General features: G+C 37.9%; 1 protein-coding gene across 1 annotated transcript in view; it reads left to right on the top strand.

Annotated features, from left to right (window-relative positions):
- Positions 1 to 3,894: 3,894 nt before the first annotated feature.
- Positions 3,895 to 16,011, top strand: part of LOC114878074 (GTP-binding protein RAD) — a 31,691-nt gene continuing 19,574 nt past the window's right edge. The window contains exons 1-3 of the mRNA XM_029191467.2: positions 3,895 to 4,092; positions 6,473 to 7,212; positions 9,048 to 9,308. Of these exons, the coding sequence (XP_029047300.1) occupies positions 6,954 to 7,212; positions 9,048 to 9,308 (520 nt within the window). The 5' untranslated portion in view covers positions 3,895 to 4,092; positions 6,473 to 6,953. The remainder of the gene's footprint in view (positions 4,093 to 6,472; positions 7,213 to 9,047; positions 9,309 to 16,011) is intronic.

Genomic DNA, 16,011 nt, shown 5'->3' with positions numbered 1-16,011 from the left:
TTTTTCGCCACCAGAGGGCGCTGATTCGACATCGAAATTTTAGTTCACATTTTTGCCGCTAGAGGGCCAAAATTCTGACGTGACTTAGTTCCTTTTTTCGCCACCAGAGGGCGCTGATTCGACATCGAAATTTTAGTTCACATTTTTGCCGCCAGAGGGCCAGAAATTGAGCAAGATTTAGTTCTCTTTTTCGTCGCCAGAGGGCGCTGATTCGACATCGAAATTTTAGTTCGCATTTTTGCCGTTAAGGGGCGCTGTTTTTTCAAAATTTTCGCGAAATTCTAAGAAACTAACTTACCTTTACTTACCTTTACTCGAAGAAGTTTTTATAATATATTTATTATAAGGAATGTAGGGATGATAAGAATGTAAGGATGAAAAGAATGTAGGGATGAAAAGAATGTAGGGGTGGAAAGAATGTAGGGATGGAAAGAATGTAGGGATGATAAGAATGTAGGGATTTAAGGGAGGAAGAGATATAAGGAATGTACCGTTGGAAAGAATGTAGGGATGTACGGGATGAAGAGACGTAAGGAATGTAGGGATGAAAAGAATGTAGAGATGTAAAGAATACTGAGATGGCCTTGGCCTATAATGAGGGATAAAATTATATAAATAACTGGAAAAAGTAAAATAAATGGGGTGCTCGACTGAGACCCAGAAAAGGGATATAATCATAAATGTTATTCCCCTTCGATGAGCTTATTTAATAAGCAAAAAAAAAATAAATGAAGTAAATTAAATAAACTCTGGAAAAAAATTATACTGGTTGTGCCCTCCTCATACGCCTGGCGTCCTCAATACGAAAACGGCGGAAACTACTTGACAACTTACCGACAGTCGGAATACATATCGATAAGTCGACAGCTATGCGACTGCCGTGCACTGCCGTGTTACTGATCGATAAGCTAATGTCTCCTTGTTACGGAAAATCGATCGGTAACGTGTTGAGTAGTTTGAGCCATTTTTGTGTAGATGGCGCTACGGTCTAAGAAAAGAATATACCTCCAAACTCTTTGATGTCCGAAGACAGACTGATGCGCTTGAGCGCAAAGCAGCTACTTTATAGAAGTAAATTTGCCAACCGAAGTCATCAAAATTTTCAAATATTTTACAACACTAGCAGAATGGACATGGTGATGCTCGTTCTCGAAACACAAAATCAAGATTTCTTGAAATGTTCTCTTAATGATGGTGTTCATTAAAACGTTATGTACATAGAACATCGCTGATAACCGATACCATAATCGTGTTACTTACGTGTTACTTAATACGGAAAACATCAGTATAATCGTAATATTATTGCCAGAACGTGCCACTTGGTAGATTTCGGTTACTTACGTTTATTCGATAAAACACATGTAGTGGAAAAAATAAATTAAATCGTTCTTAGATCCTTACATATCCTTCTGTAGGTTCATAAAGTCATTGATATAACCATACACCTGTTCAGATATTAACTCTACCTCTGATTAAACAGAGTTACTCTATATGCACTTAAGACTGTTTGTCCAACCAATATCTATAGTGACATGTCACTTACTTGTCAAAGGCTCACGATAATAGTATCGGTATTGCTCCGGGAATTAGATTTGGCTAGCGTCTTTGTGAATGTTAGTTCCAAATTGTATTTCAAATTAGAATAAGATCTGTACTACTGAATATTGGATTTAAGTTTAAATCCTTGTTTGCGTACCTGAAGATATTACTAAACAGAATTTCAGTAGCAATTTAATATGTCAATAATTAATTAACTAGTCTGTTGTGAAGGAAATTCACGTCTATAGTATTTTCACTTAATACCAATAACGTTTCGCAATTGAATCGAAGGTATTGCAGAATTTCAATGTATAATCCACGAATAATTTAGAACCAAGATTTAATCAAATAGATTAATTGCATTCGTCATCGGATATTTCTATTTAATCGTTTTTAATTTCCACTTCTTTTACGTGGATCAACAGTGCGTTTCATTGAACATTCCGTGAGAATAATACTCCTTAAGCGTTATTAATCAATATTTAAGAGAATTGACGACGGACTGGTGGTCGTGTTAATTAATAAGCATGAATTAACCCTTTCAGTGCACGAACTCATCTATTCTTAGACACCTTCCACGAATTTATCGGGAATAAAACAGGGGTCAGCACGAATTTTTCTAGTATAACGCGGAATAATAATTTATTTCTTTGCTCCATTAATCCTGAATTATCAGAAGTGAAAATCTTCAGCAATAAATTGTCGCGAGCTTTCGTCGCAATCATTTTATCTCTTAACACGATCAGCATTCGCGTGTAAATCGATAAGAGAAAGTTAATATTCTCGCAATTACACGAAGTAATTCGGACACGGTATTCGCAATTAGCCTTGTCTACTTGGTGGTGAGCCACACTGTGCGTGTATAGAGTCGACGGAATACTACCCTAATTCAAGATCGTTGCTCGACCTTCGATTTCTCGTAAGATCGTTAACCATCTCGGTAAAATTCCTCTTCGTTGAACACAAGAAAGCATTAATACAAAAGATTTCTAGAACAAGTCCAAGGTTCTGAAAAGCCGAAGGGAGGTCGACGATGAATCAACCGTATTCCTTAGCGAGCGATTTCCAAAGAATCCCCTAAATCGAGCGGTCTATCTCTAAAATGGCTACGTGTTCGTTGCTTGCCTGCCTCTTTGTTCCTGCGGCGTTTGCAGATTTATTTTCTCAGCCTGGAATTAGTCGAGGGTCAACGGCAACCGCGAGAAGGGTAGTTACCGGAGGAATCATCGCGATGCCTTGGAAACTTTTGCGGGAAAACCAGGCGAACTAATAAGTATCCGAAGAAAAATACTTTCTGCGGACAGGAAAGGAAAAGGAGCAAATGAAACGAGTAACTACCATAGAGAGGCAGAGGAGAAGGAACGAAGGAGTCGACGTTCCTGAAATAGCTTTAAACCACCACAAGTCAAAAATACTTGTGCCATTCGGCTTAATTCGTCCCAGCATAGGGCGAAGAAGAGAAAGCAACACGAGGGTGTAGCTAGAAAACGATGTCTTTATGATCTCTTTGAATCGTTCGGTTAACACCCATTTCTCGTTATCTTCGCGTACGTTCAAATCACGTTTAACGTTTGCCAAAATTTTTTTTCCAATTCAATTCTATGAACTTTTAGAATATTCTTCTGTGTTTCAAAGAAAGAGAGTCTGAAGAGGTCTTCTTAGAAACCTCAAGCCACCTTAAACGATGTGATTAATTATAAAGAAGAGCAACCTTCGGCTTCTAAGAAATCATTTGAAACGTGAAAGTTAAATCCTCACAATAGTTTTCTGAGGAAACCGCGTAACCAACTTCTCTTTTAATCTTGCTACCTTTCCGCTTGTAACTCGTTCCATGAAAATTCTTCTGACCTCAGAAAATTTTCCGTTGCCGTAGCTGCTAACCGCGTAACGACTCGTTTATTACTTTCCTAAAGAAACAAATTTCATCCTTGATCGAACACAATGGGAAATTACGTTAACTGTTTACGAATTTCGGATTTACCACGAGGAACATCTGTTTCTATTTGAAATCAACATCGACCTCAGTTTACAGGATCATTTTGGAAAGGAGTTGAAAATCTCAAGGACTTGTAACAATCACCTGTTAAACATTTAAGACTCGTTTTAGACGTCGTTTTGTAAAAAGAATTCAGAAAAGAGTTTCGCGAGTTCATTTCAGCCCGTTGTCATAAATAATAGGGAGGCGTTTTCCCGCGAATCTTTTGATGAGCCACGTTTCGGCGATTTCGAAACGACGCGGCCGCGGCGCGGTGCAAAAGGACGCGTCGCGTCGCCGAATTGGACGCCGGCCAAAACGTTCGCACGAGGTTTCCCGAGCATCGCCGCGAGGCGTGTCGAGCTGCGCGACGCCGAGCGTCGCGACGTCGTTCCTCGGCAGCCTCAGTGTGCCGCGTATCCTCGTATGTGCGTTGTGCGTCGCGTTCCCGAACGATTGTTGCCCGCGCGAGAGAGACATGTGACGACGGGGAAACAAGTACATATATTGGAAAATGACCAACAGATCCGACGCGATCTCCGGCCACCGGAAGTGGTAAACGCGATCCTATTGCCGCGGTAATTATACCATCGATGGTCCAAGAAATCTCGTACGATCGTGTTTGTTTGGGAGAAACTTCCTTCGAATTGAAAGCAACATGGAAATCGTCGAGTTAACGATCAGTCTTGCTTTCTCATCCTTGTTTTTCACTGTTCAAAACACCCGACGAAGTTTGTGAAATGGTGTTAGGAGAGTTTAGGAACACGTTCATCCTCTAGCCAGCTATTTGTTAGAGGGCTTTAGGGGTTTTGGAAGTGGAGTTACGGGTGTGCGTTGGGATCTTAGCTCTTCAAGCAGTAGAAATCCAATTAAAAATAACTGGAGAAATTTACAAATTCCTATTCAGCTTAATTTAAATTTAATTTAAATTTTTATTTATTATTTTTAATGAAATTTATTAGAAATTTAAAGCTTCAGATCCACGAGCTTTGTAATTAAATATTTTCTTAAAAGAGAGTTTATGGTAAACATAGAACAGTTGGAACAATCATAGGAAAGAAGACACGTTCTATATTTTCCATCATAACAAGAACACGAGTATTCGAAGTTCTTTATTTATTCGTTAAAATGTCATCTCTATGTGGCATAGAATTTCTATGGTGTCGCGAACTGTACGACATATTATTCCAGTTACGATTTTCACGGAAGGAGAAAATGGAATTTCATTCGCGCACCTGTTCCACACGGCGTTCTATCAATGCGGTGTGTAATAAGGTGGCGAGACATTTAATATATCGGAGAATGAGTAACGCGAGTTTGCCGCTTGATAAGGTTCACAAGATTGCGGGGGTGTTCGAGATGCGCCGACGATTTTGCTCTTTGACTTAACTAGAGGGTCGTTGCATCTAGTTCAATGAAACGTCACTATTTCTCGTATCGTAAACTTAATTATATTCCAAATAAAGTATTAGAAGTTAAATAAATTTGAAAATATATCATCTGTCAGAAATTCCTTGAAAGGAAAAATCATTTTGAAGTACATTTAATTTGGAGTTTGCAATCTATCAAACTTATCACTCTAAAGCTCGTAAACACAATGAAGTACGAATAAAGGTTGATCTCTTCCACTTAACGTTGCACTTGGGGCGCAATAAACGCGTCGTTTCCCTTCGTAGAGCAGAAAAAGAGGATCTATAGATAGATATTCCTAATAAAGGTTTAATAAAGCATCAACGGGATAGCTTATAACAGTAAAAGCCACTTTAGTTCCTGATTAAATATAGGAATCCTTTTGTAGGTACGAATCTAATTTCATGTATTTCTGTGTTCCTGAAAATACAATCAGATTATTTGAATTTATCCAATCTTGAATAAATATAAATTTGCGAAGTGCCTTCACAAGTACGATTCCTATACTGCACAAATCGAATGATATTCCATACTCTATCCATATATAAAATCGCAAAGTGATCTACATATTTATATTTCTAGAAGCAGTTCGACGGGAATGAATTTTCTTTCTAGATATCTTGTGCTGTATTTCACATTCAGCTGGATACACATATTTGTCGTGTTTCCTAGAAATTCGACGATTTTGATATCCAACAGATTTCCATAAAACAAATAAACTTCGATAATATAAATTGATCGTAAAGAAAGAATTGCAAATGAAACGTTACATCGACGTAACGTTGCTCCTTAATGGGATAATGATATTCCTCGTTTAACAACCATGTTAAAGGAAATAACATGGTTTCCATAGGTTATTCTTACGTAAATAACTTAATTGGCAAGCTTGTATCGGGACAAATTTGTAGCAACAAAGTAGCTACGAAGCCTGGAAACTGGTAGAAGCAATTACAATATTAATTGACGACAGCTGGGAATGTGAATCAATAAAATACCATGCCATTTTGATTGGAAAATGAATTATCCTCTCTCTGTATGTGCAATCATTCCTCGATATCATTTTTTTTCAATATTTCGTATTTTCAATATTCTCTGTTTTATTTTTTAGTTTCAATGAGAATCTATTTCCCCTTTTCGAAGCGGAAATACCAGAGCCCGGTTTCTACATTTGCGATTAATCAAAATTAAATAGTTCGAAGGAATTTGTAAAAAACAGAACTAATTTCAAAGTTTTCAAAGCGATAGCTTACACTCGGTAATCCTTTGATCACCCAGCGAAGGTTCTAAAAAAAAAACCTACCAATCGCAACGTCAAAAAAATTTCTCGTATTCCTTTCATCTATTAGTTTCGAACAATTTTATCCCGCACAATGTTAGTACTCGCAATTAAAAATCATTTCAACCTTCATAATTTCTAATTAACATCCACTGGGATGTGTTTACCTTCAACCACGATCGATGTCGAGATTTCCTTCGACCAGGCTATTATTTTTACAAATATATTACATCTGTTGCAATTAACAATTACAATGCCACGTGTTGCTTTAGAATTGAAGTTTCATCTTCGAAGCCACAAGTTCAGCCGCGCTCTAATGAACTCATCGAGAAACAATCAGAACCTTATCTGATTCGTGTGAAACTTTTAATTGAAACAATAAAACTGTGTCGATCGTGCGATAGTAAGGTCTTTTATCGTGAAACGTCTGTGAAGATACCGGTTGTTTATCCGAAGAATAAATCCACCGGATAGCAGGCGATTTCCATGAAACGACACTCGTAAATTCGTCCCGGTCGATTCTCGGACAGCACTTCAACTTCTTGATCGTTTCAAAGGATCAAAGTGTTTCGTAGAATATTCTTGGTTTCGATAAAAAAAACGAGAAGATTATCAACGAGAGACAGACTCTCGAACACGAGTGAACTGAATATTCAGATCGTTTAGAGAGATCGATCTCGGTGGACAGTTTCGTATAAGAGAGAGATTTGAAAAGGAAAAGGAGCGTTGGTGAAGGAAAAAACGACTTTCGAGATGGCTGAGAATTCGCTTCGCAGGAAGACCAGGTCAGCCTCGATCTGTGCTCCTGGTTTCTCTAGTATGGAACAAATGTTAGAGGCGATGCCTCCCTCGGGTGCACGAGAAAGGGATAAAATCGACAGGGAGAAGGATAGTGGAAGCGGAACTCCTGATAGCAGTACACCGACCAGAAGACGCAGACCGGCGACCAGGTCCCAGAGTGCCCGTGTTTCCGGCGCGAATAAGAGCATCCGTCGTCGAGCGGCTGCCCAAGGTAATCAGACGATCGTTTTGGTAATTTTTCTTTTCTAACAGCTAGAAACACCGATTGCTCTGATAAAGAATAAAGTTCACCGTATTTCTTTCCTGTCATTCTAACTATACATTCTCTACCCCGTGACTTTGTTGAATTTTCCAAAAAGAAGAATAATTCATTTAATTAATAACAAAAAATCACAGTATATTTGATTTTTGTATTAGAAGAAGCTGTACAAGTCGGATTGAATATTAACTTCATTCAGAGTTTAATTTAACCGTTCCTTAGGATTCCTCCTGCTCGTCTTCATAATTGTTTGCTTTAATTAGCTGTGTTTGCACTCGTTAAATATTAATGCCTCCGATGAATAATTTAACATTATAGCAGTTTGATTTTCGTCTTAATTAACGAATGTATTTGTTCAACGATTTCTTCACTTTAAGTAACGTTAGATGGTTCGATACCTTTTGATAATTAATTTTCATTAACGAGGTCTTTGAACGGGTTCGGAATTTTCGCGTGATCACTTGGTATGGCGTGGGTGATACACACGGTATCGACGCCACGTGAACGAGCACGCAGATAACACTGCTCTTCATCGTTCAATGGGTTTGACCCTATACAACTATCCATTTTTAAATTAACTCTTCGAAGGGTGAAGTGACGCGGCTTCAACGTCATATACAGCACGTTCGATTCGATTCCCATGGGACGGGAAATTGCGAAAGATCTTACGACACAGGAATATTCGATGACTTGTCAAGCTAATGGGCAAAAGAAAGATATAATTCTACCCCCTTTTGAAATAGAGTAAATTTTATTTGAATAATTTTTGGAAAAATGAATGGTTCAGGATTAAAATGGGACACTTTGTGTTTGAATTAAATGGAATCGGACCAGCAACTATTTCCTCAGTTAAGGTGCACTGGCATCGGAGCTTCGTTTAGTCTGTCAGTGACCTACTAGCGAAACGCTGAACGTTGCCAGAATAGAAGCTGAAGCGTGATTTCGTCGGCTGGGAAAAGCGTAAAACGTTGTCGAGCGCAGGAACGATTTGTAATGGTGCTTTCACGAGGCCCGTTTCGACGCAATGACGAATCCGGCGTCGAGTTTATTCCCCGGCACCGGCTCCACCATCGCAATCGAAGTTTTATTTACGGCTTAACGAACCTGACTCGGCAACTAAAAAAAATCGAGCTGTTCGATCGAGAGCCGTTTCGTTTAACCGCTTCGATCAGCCAGCAATCCGTTGCTTCGATAAAGCGTTCAATGAAACGCATCCAGCGTGAAACGAATAAGAAGTAACATGATTAGGTTCGAGGCTAGTTAAGATTGGATAATGTTTAAAGGAACGCTCCTATATTCACGATTAAACAAAAATAGAATGAATCGTCTGGAATGATTTTATTGATTAGTCTTTCAATTTCACGTGTTGCTCCCGTTGCTTTTCTTCGATTGCCTCGGAGCCTTGAAAAGGCGATCGGCAGAGAGGTAAAGAGTGGAAAATTTTCAAAGGACCCACGCTCGAGACAGCGAGAAGCCATCGTGTGAAAAGCGATGCTGGGTTCAGGCTTTGAGAGCGAAAAAAAAAAGACGAAGAACGTGATTGGAGAAAGGGTAGATAGAGAGAGAGTGTTATGAGTGAAACTTGACCCTTTTGAAATCTTTTTGGACTTTTATTACAGTCAAATGAATGGCAGCCTTTTTCAGAAACGAAGCACCTTCGTTAATTCAAGAAAATTAATATACTTCCTCCTTTTATATGTATTCGTATTATTAAAGTATAGTTTCACGAATATGGTTTATAAAAATGACAAGTTAATTATCAATTTCTATATCGATTTTTGTTTCAGCTGCACACCATCATCATCATCACCACGAAGGCACAGTAAAGTCTGCTCATTGCAGCAGTGAACCAAGACTGACTGACAATGATATCAGTCCTGGCCTCAGGAGAAGAGGAAGTCGAAGAGGGCAAAGTATGCATCATACTCATCACAGGAAGAGTAATGCATTTTTGGATGTTCCTGATACCTCGTCGCAAATGCCAGCGAGGGAGGAAGGAGAGGACGAGGATAGTTACAGGCTTCGAAGCTTCAGTCTCACCAGTAAAGGTAAGATTTTCCTAACGATACCACTTTTGTATCAACAAAGGGAAAATTTACATTGGAAAAAAGCAATCAACTTTCACTTGAATTGCAACAATTTTTCATTGAGACTAGATGGAGAATTTCTCGGATCGTTGGTTATTCCTTCTTCTATCCAGAGAATCGTTTTCCTCTGTCGACCTCTCGAGAGATCATCCGGCGGTGATAGCTATCAGGTTTATCGGGATTCGTGGTGGAACCGGGTTCTGGTTCGAATTTGTCTTCGGAGCTCTGCCCTGTGCTGCTGGTCGGGATGCCGTGCCAGAAATACACGTTTTCGTGGCAAAGAAAGAGAGAAAGAGGAACGAGCTTAGGAGAGGAGCCAGTAGAGGCGAGATAAGCGAAAATAGAGTATCTATAGTTGTGACGTGGTACGACTTCCTCGAAACGGTTGCTCGCCACGCGAGTTTTCAGAGCCAACGAACGCGCGTGAAAGTCGTTTACTCGTTAATCCCCTCTGCTCCCGATTCAAACGAGATTTTCGGATTCGTGTAATTACAACAGGGGATCGAGAAAAGCTGCTGGCGTACACGGGACCGGGTGATCCTCGTAAACGAGGCGCGACAGATAGTTCTCGGAATAGAAAAGTCAATTTTCTGACTTCGACCACTGCAGTCGGTGGCAATTTTATTCCTCACGAAATAAACTCAATTTTATTTCAAATATTTCTACACATTCCTCTTTTCCTAATTAATAATAGTTTCTTATTTGCTTTATAATTACACGTTATACCAAGTTTCAGTAGAATAGGTAAATCATTGATCAGACTTATATGAAATTCACCGTTGATCAAGTTACTTGTACGAGTTTCCTCGTTAAATTTTTTAACGAAGTTTCTCTTTAACTTTTACTATTAATTAATATCGTTAGACCATGGTGGGTTTCCCAAATATTTTCTCATGACTCAGGTTAACGAAAGGAATCGCTAATGTTATCGAAGAAAGGGTTCACTTGGACGTTTCTCAAAACGTCTGATTCATCTTCCCACCAATATTTCAGCTCGTTATTTCATCCCCATGCTGGCGTCGATTTCTATGAAAACATTCGATCCACGTGATCGTGAATATTTGTTATTTCTCGTGCCTTCTCTTTCTATCTGCATTTTAGATTTCCACGAAGAATGATTGTTTAACAAACCGAGGTTTCCACGCTTCGCGATTATTTTAATGATTTTCTGCCCAAGGAATTATCGCACGTCGAATAAAATCGAGGGGAAATAATATTTTCACATTAATAAAACATCGTATCTTGATGCTTCAACTTTTAACTTACGATATGAACTTTATTCGAAGAATTAATTGGATTTCCAGGGAATTTGTCACAAACTTCGTTTGAGAAAAAACTTGACTGATGAAAGTTAGAAGGAAGCGAAGTAAAGAGCGGTTATTCGAAGCGTTCCTTTTTCTTAGGATTAAAGGCAAGGAAAAGGAAGAAAATTTTGCGCAGATCAAAAATCATTTCCGTTATTTAAATGTAAAATTCATGGATAAATAATTATTTAGTGGACGTTTAATTCAGCTCGCGGGAAATTGAGTCTTCTGTCTTTAATCCTATCGCGATTCCGGATATCTCGTTAAATAATTTCCGGGAAACGATCGTTTAGGAAGGACATTTGCCTTCCAGGCGTGTACCATTTTAGATGGCAGAATATCGCGTCGGCGAAATCGCCACAGCAGGCTCGCTAACTTAATCGAGTGAACAGCCTCGTGAAATTATTATTTCTAGTGGCTGTTCTGTTCTTTCAGTGGAATCCAACTTCCGGTGGATTACTCTGAACACAAAGACACTCGTTAGACGAGTATCGCATCTACAGTCACGTTCATTAAAGTCTGAAACACTTAATTGTGCAATAAGAATTTAACTGTAATTACATACCGTTTCAAGATTGAAATATATTCTTTAATTTAATTTAATGACGACATAACGTCAGGCGATAACAAAAAACCGCGTTTGTGAATTTTCCGTCACTTTCTGGTGAAATGAAAAACACATGACATTTGAAAAACGCTGAAACGAGATCATTTAGAGCAGAGGATTTCGCGAACGAGCCTCGAATCTGGAAAAATATCACGATTTTAATTAGTGAACGTGAAGCAACATGAAAAAGAGCAGGCATTTCAATTAACAGACTGTAAAATACACCGTGACGCCTTTAATTACTTGTACGTCGTTTCGTGAGATAGAACATCTAACTTTGATAATTTCAGATATTGATTCCTCTTTTGCCACATACATTCTTCTCATTACTTCTCTTCTTAGAAATGAAATGTTTTCAAATATTCTGTTGTGATAAAAAAATTTCTAGGAAAATTTCTAAGAAATAAAATGAACAATACAACTGTGAGCTCGTATGACCATTGGAAAGAAAAACACGGTTTAATAAACGACTTCTGGGAAAACGATAGTGTCATTATCCAAACATTTTTCTTTCACAAAGAAATTAATTTCCAGGGAATTGATATCAATTACACAACTGTACGCTTAAACAATAAGAAAGAGAATAATTACCAAACAGAAAAATAGGTTTTGATGAAAAATTTCCAGTTGAAAAATTTTTCCATTTTCTTTTTCACAGTGGAATTGATTTTCGGGAAGCACAGTACTTCTTTGCTGAAGTTTTTCTATGTTCGATCAATAATTGTGGAATGTTTTCTTGCCAGGAGCAAATTAATTTTGAGAAAATTAACGCGAACAAGAATTCGCACATTGTAGATGAAGCAAAACATTTCTCGTTAATCAAGTTGGCATATCTGCCAGATGGATCATGTAACGTTACGAGCCATCAGCTGGCCTATAACTTTCGCCAAATCCTCTTTCAATTATTGTCAATGGTATTACCTTTGAATGCTCGTTGAATCATTTAATCACTTAAAATTACCCAATTAATCGTGTATAATCAACCCTGACACGCTCTTCATGAATTTATTAGCAAAGCAAACTGACGCGAAAGCTGAAGGATTTGACAAATATAAATCACCATCCTTAATTGTTCGGATTGAACTAATTATAATGGAATCGCTTGACTCGTTAATATTAAACTATTTATGTTTCAATTTCTTTTCTCTCTCTTTTTTTCTTAATTTTACGTTGGCTTATACCATAACAGATATCATTATTCGCGAGGGAACACAAATAGCTCCATTGGCGAGTTTTATTTTTGCCATCCAGATACATAGTTACGTCATCAAAAGGCAGCCTTCGATTGCTCGCCTCGAATCCAATTTGTTAAACGGCCAATTTTTGACAGATGATCCTCGCTTCCTCGAGCCGGAAGCGTTCGGACGCAATAACGCAACCTTCGATCGTTAATTCATCACCGAGAAAATGAGCCAGAAATTGATGAAAGAAAGGCTAATTAATTCCACTCCGGTAATTTCTCAACAGCAAAACGATGATTAAAGTATCTCAAAGCGTTTCTAGAATATTTATCAATCATTTAAAAAACACTCCGCGCGTAAAACGATATTGGAATTTTAACGAGAGTTATAAAAATCGACAGGCAGCAGAAGCTAAAGTAATAAAAGTTTCTAATTTATTTAAAATACTCTCGCGAACATAAACACGGTTCGAAGAAGAATCGATACTGTTTATTTGTTTCATAAAAAACAGTGTTTCCGCGAATTTCATAAATATTCTAAAATATTTTGACGTTTTTATAATTCTATAATAACAATAACTTTCTTGAACCTCGGAAAGCGAAACTCGTTACACGTATACCCCTAAAATTACAAATGACTATTATCAGACTTTCCAATCGAACTAGATTACACTTCTCTTCACAGACGGTAGATCCAGCTGGTTATCATGCTTTTATAAAACCGCATGCATTATTAAAGGCTTCAGGTTCGATGGTGAAACGAATAAACGATGTACATACCCTCATTGGCAATGTCTAGGTTGAGTATCGAGCGTTTGCATCGTCACGCGTATAACTGCATACTGGCAGTATATTCGAGGGGTCAACGAACAAGACAGGGGAGTATTAGACCCGTTGAAGGTAAACATAATGACTATGCTAACGTTTCGTTAGTCTGAAATAGTAAATAATATTGATTCGTGTCGCCTTGCGTCAGATGCACGCAACTCGTTCCTTCATGCTCGGCTTATTCTCGTTCGCCACCGTTTAACTGGTTATAAAATATTCTGATTTCATTGAGAGTGTTTGAAGCCCATCGTCCAATTTAGGATCAAATATTTACCTAATCCCAATTTCAGATTTGGTTGAACTGTAATTGAGATCGGTATTATTCCTAGAGAATTAGAACCTCTATTTTGAAATTGATTTTTTTAGAACAATTCTACTATATAAAGTTACAAAATCGTGATTGAAAATCGACGATAATTTCACGATGTTATAAATGCAGCGTTTATTTGAAAATGTAGTGAGAGTCTTTGATTGAGAGCGTTTGAAACTCATCGTCCAATTCAGGATCAAATATTTACCTAATCCCAATTTCAGATTTGGTGAAACTATAATTGAGATTGGTATTATTCCCAGAGAATTAAAATCTCTATTTTTAAAATCATTTTTTTAGAGAAATTCTACTATGTTGACTATTATGTTAAAATTGTGACAGAAAATCGAGGAGAATTTCATTTTTTTAAAGTGTAGTGGATCGTTATCAGCAACAAGTCACTTTTCGTTTCATCTCTTTTTCTCTCTATTTTCCTCCACTGATATCAGACTGAACGTTCGCCCTGACGAACGATTTGGATGAGCATGCTCGACGATATAGAGAAGGGTGAATCACCCTCATAAAGCGAATGCTACACGGCCATATAGAGTCATGAAAGATTGTAGATCGATGAAAGGAGTATTTGTATTCGTGGTCTACCCGCCTCTCATTTTTCTTCTCTTTGTCTATTTTATTTAATCTCTTCGCCCCCCTGGGTAGAATATTTTCACAAGAGGAAAAGAAATATTGAACGACTTTTGAAAAATTCTGAACGATTCGTCGAAATTCAAGCCAGACACAATATCTGTCGAATCGTTAATGTCAAAAATTCGTTCCTTCGGTTTCGTGAAATAAAATAAAATACACACGGTTTGTCTGTTTCTTTTTCGCTCTTCGTAAAATTCCAAGAGGCAAGGTGGATCGGATCGTTCGAGGACGATTTCAGTGCGATTTTAGGGTTACAGTTCGGCATTAAACGTGCAACATACATGTTGCACGAATGGAGAACGTGTCAGGACTGATATAACAAGTCGTGCGTACAATACGAAGGCGAAATATCGAGCCACACTTGTCGTAGAGAAGAGGTCAAGTTTGTTTTCATTCTTTATTCATCCCTGATTGTACAGCCTGTTAAATTTTGCCTCGCCTCCAGGTCGTTGCCCGTGGAACATGCATGCCGATGACGTTCCTCGTTAAACATTCCACGAAAATTGCCAATCAACTCGCTCTTCTGTTATGATAAAACACATCTCGTATTTATTTTAAACAAGTCGACAAGTAGAATTATATGGAGTACAAATATCTCGTTTCTCTATAAAAATCTTCTCCCTTATAACGGAAGGATTATAAAGTAAACGTCGGATTTTTAAATGCATCTGCAGCGTTAAATTTTCCTTATGATTTCAAAATTTCTCAGCGCAAAATCAATACCATCACCCCTTTACGTTCTCCTTTTTGTTTACCTTGCTCGAACAATTTTCGTCTGGGCACATATTCCAGTGCAAACGCAAATTTCTCCATCGCGTATCAAACATTTCCCATCTACGCGTTGTTTCATAAAAAATGAAGGAATCGTTTAACGAATCAACCTTCATTCAGATAGCGGTTCAAGGCTTGCTCTTGAACAAGAGAAAAGCAGATCGTTCTTCGCGGTAATGAAAGTTAATAAAAGAGAAGCAGTCAGCCTCAAAAATAGACGTCTATTTAAAAATAAATTCCGTACCCTGGTGGTGCTGGTTAAAGGGAAAGCCGTGTTTACCAACAACGAAGGGATGACACCTTGCCGCACGGAAAATTATTAATTACAGGCTTGGGTAGTCGAGTGAAATAAAATGAAAATTTCTTTCACGGTTCAGCGAGCATTTTCACCAACAGGTAGAGCCTCGATACTGTCGTTTGTACATACACGGAAAAATATACAGGGTGATTTTAAAAAAGGATCGTACATCCTTGTAGTTGGAGATCATTTTTTGTTTGGACACACTGTAGATGGTACGAGTTCGTTTAACCAGCACACCGAACGTGTCGACCAGGGTACTGCGTTTTAAAGCAAAGTTGTAAAACGTTCTAAAAATATAGCTGATGAAAGATGAGACGGGGCTGAACCCTTTTTCCCGAGAGTCGTTTGATTTACTAAAGGGTAACGCTTAACCCTTTCGATCCCCGGCTAATGCGATAAAGTGTAAAATGAACTGATTCGAATATAATAATTTCATATGAAATATAAATTTTTATATTTAAATATAAAGAAAGAAAAAGCACGTGATATGGTGCACTATTAATTCTTTCTAATCATCCAAAATTCATTCACAATATTGTTATTCTAATGGATGAGTAATGATATTTATTTACCTTGAAGTTATATTTATATCAGGCTAAAGATCAACACGTATTCTATTATTATCACAACAACAACATTTTTATTGATTCACAGGGAGGAGGGGAGGGATTATTTATCAATATGATAAAAGAATTATTCAATAAAATAAATTCGA

Source organism: Osmia bicornis, chromosome 5 (genome assembly GCF_907164935.1).
Source record: "Osmia bicornis bicornis chromosome 5, iOsmBic2.1, whole genome shotgun sequence".
In the NCBI taxonomy this organism is placed as follows: Eukaryota; Metazoa; Arthropoda; class Insecta; order Hymenoptera; family Megachilidae; genus Osmia; species Osmia bicornis.
The sequence above is the reverse complement of the archived record's forward strand: the minus strand, read 5'-3'. Positions and strand labels throughout refer to the sequence as shown.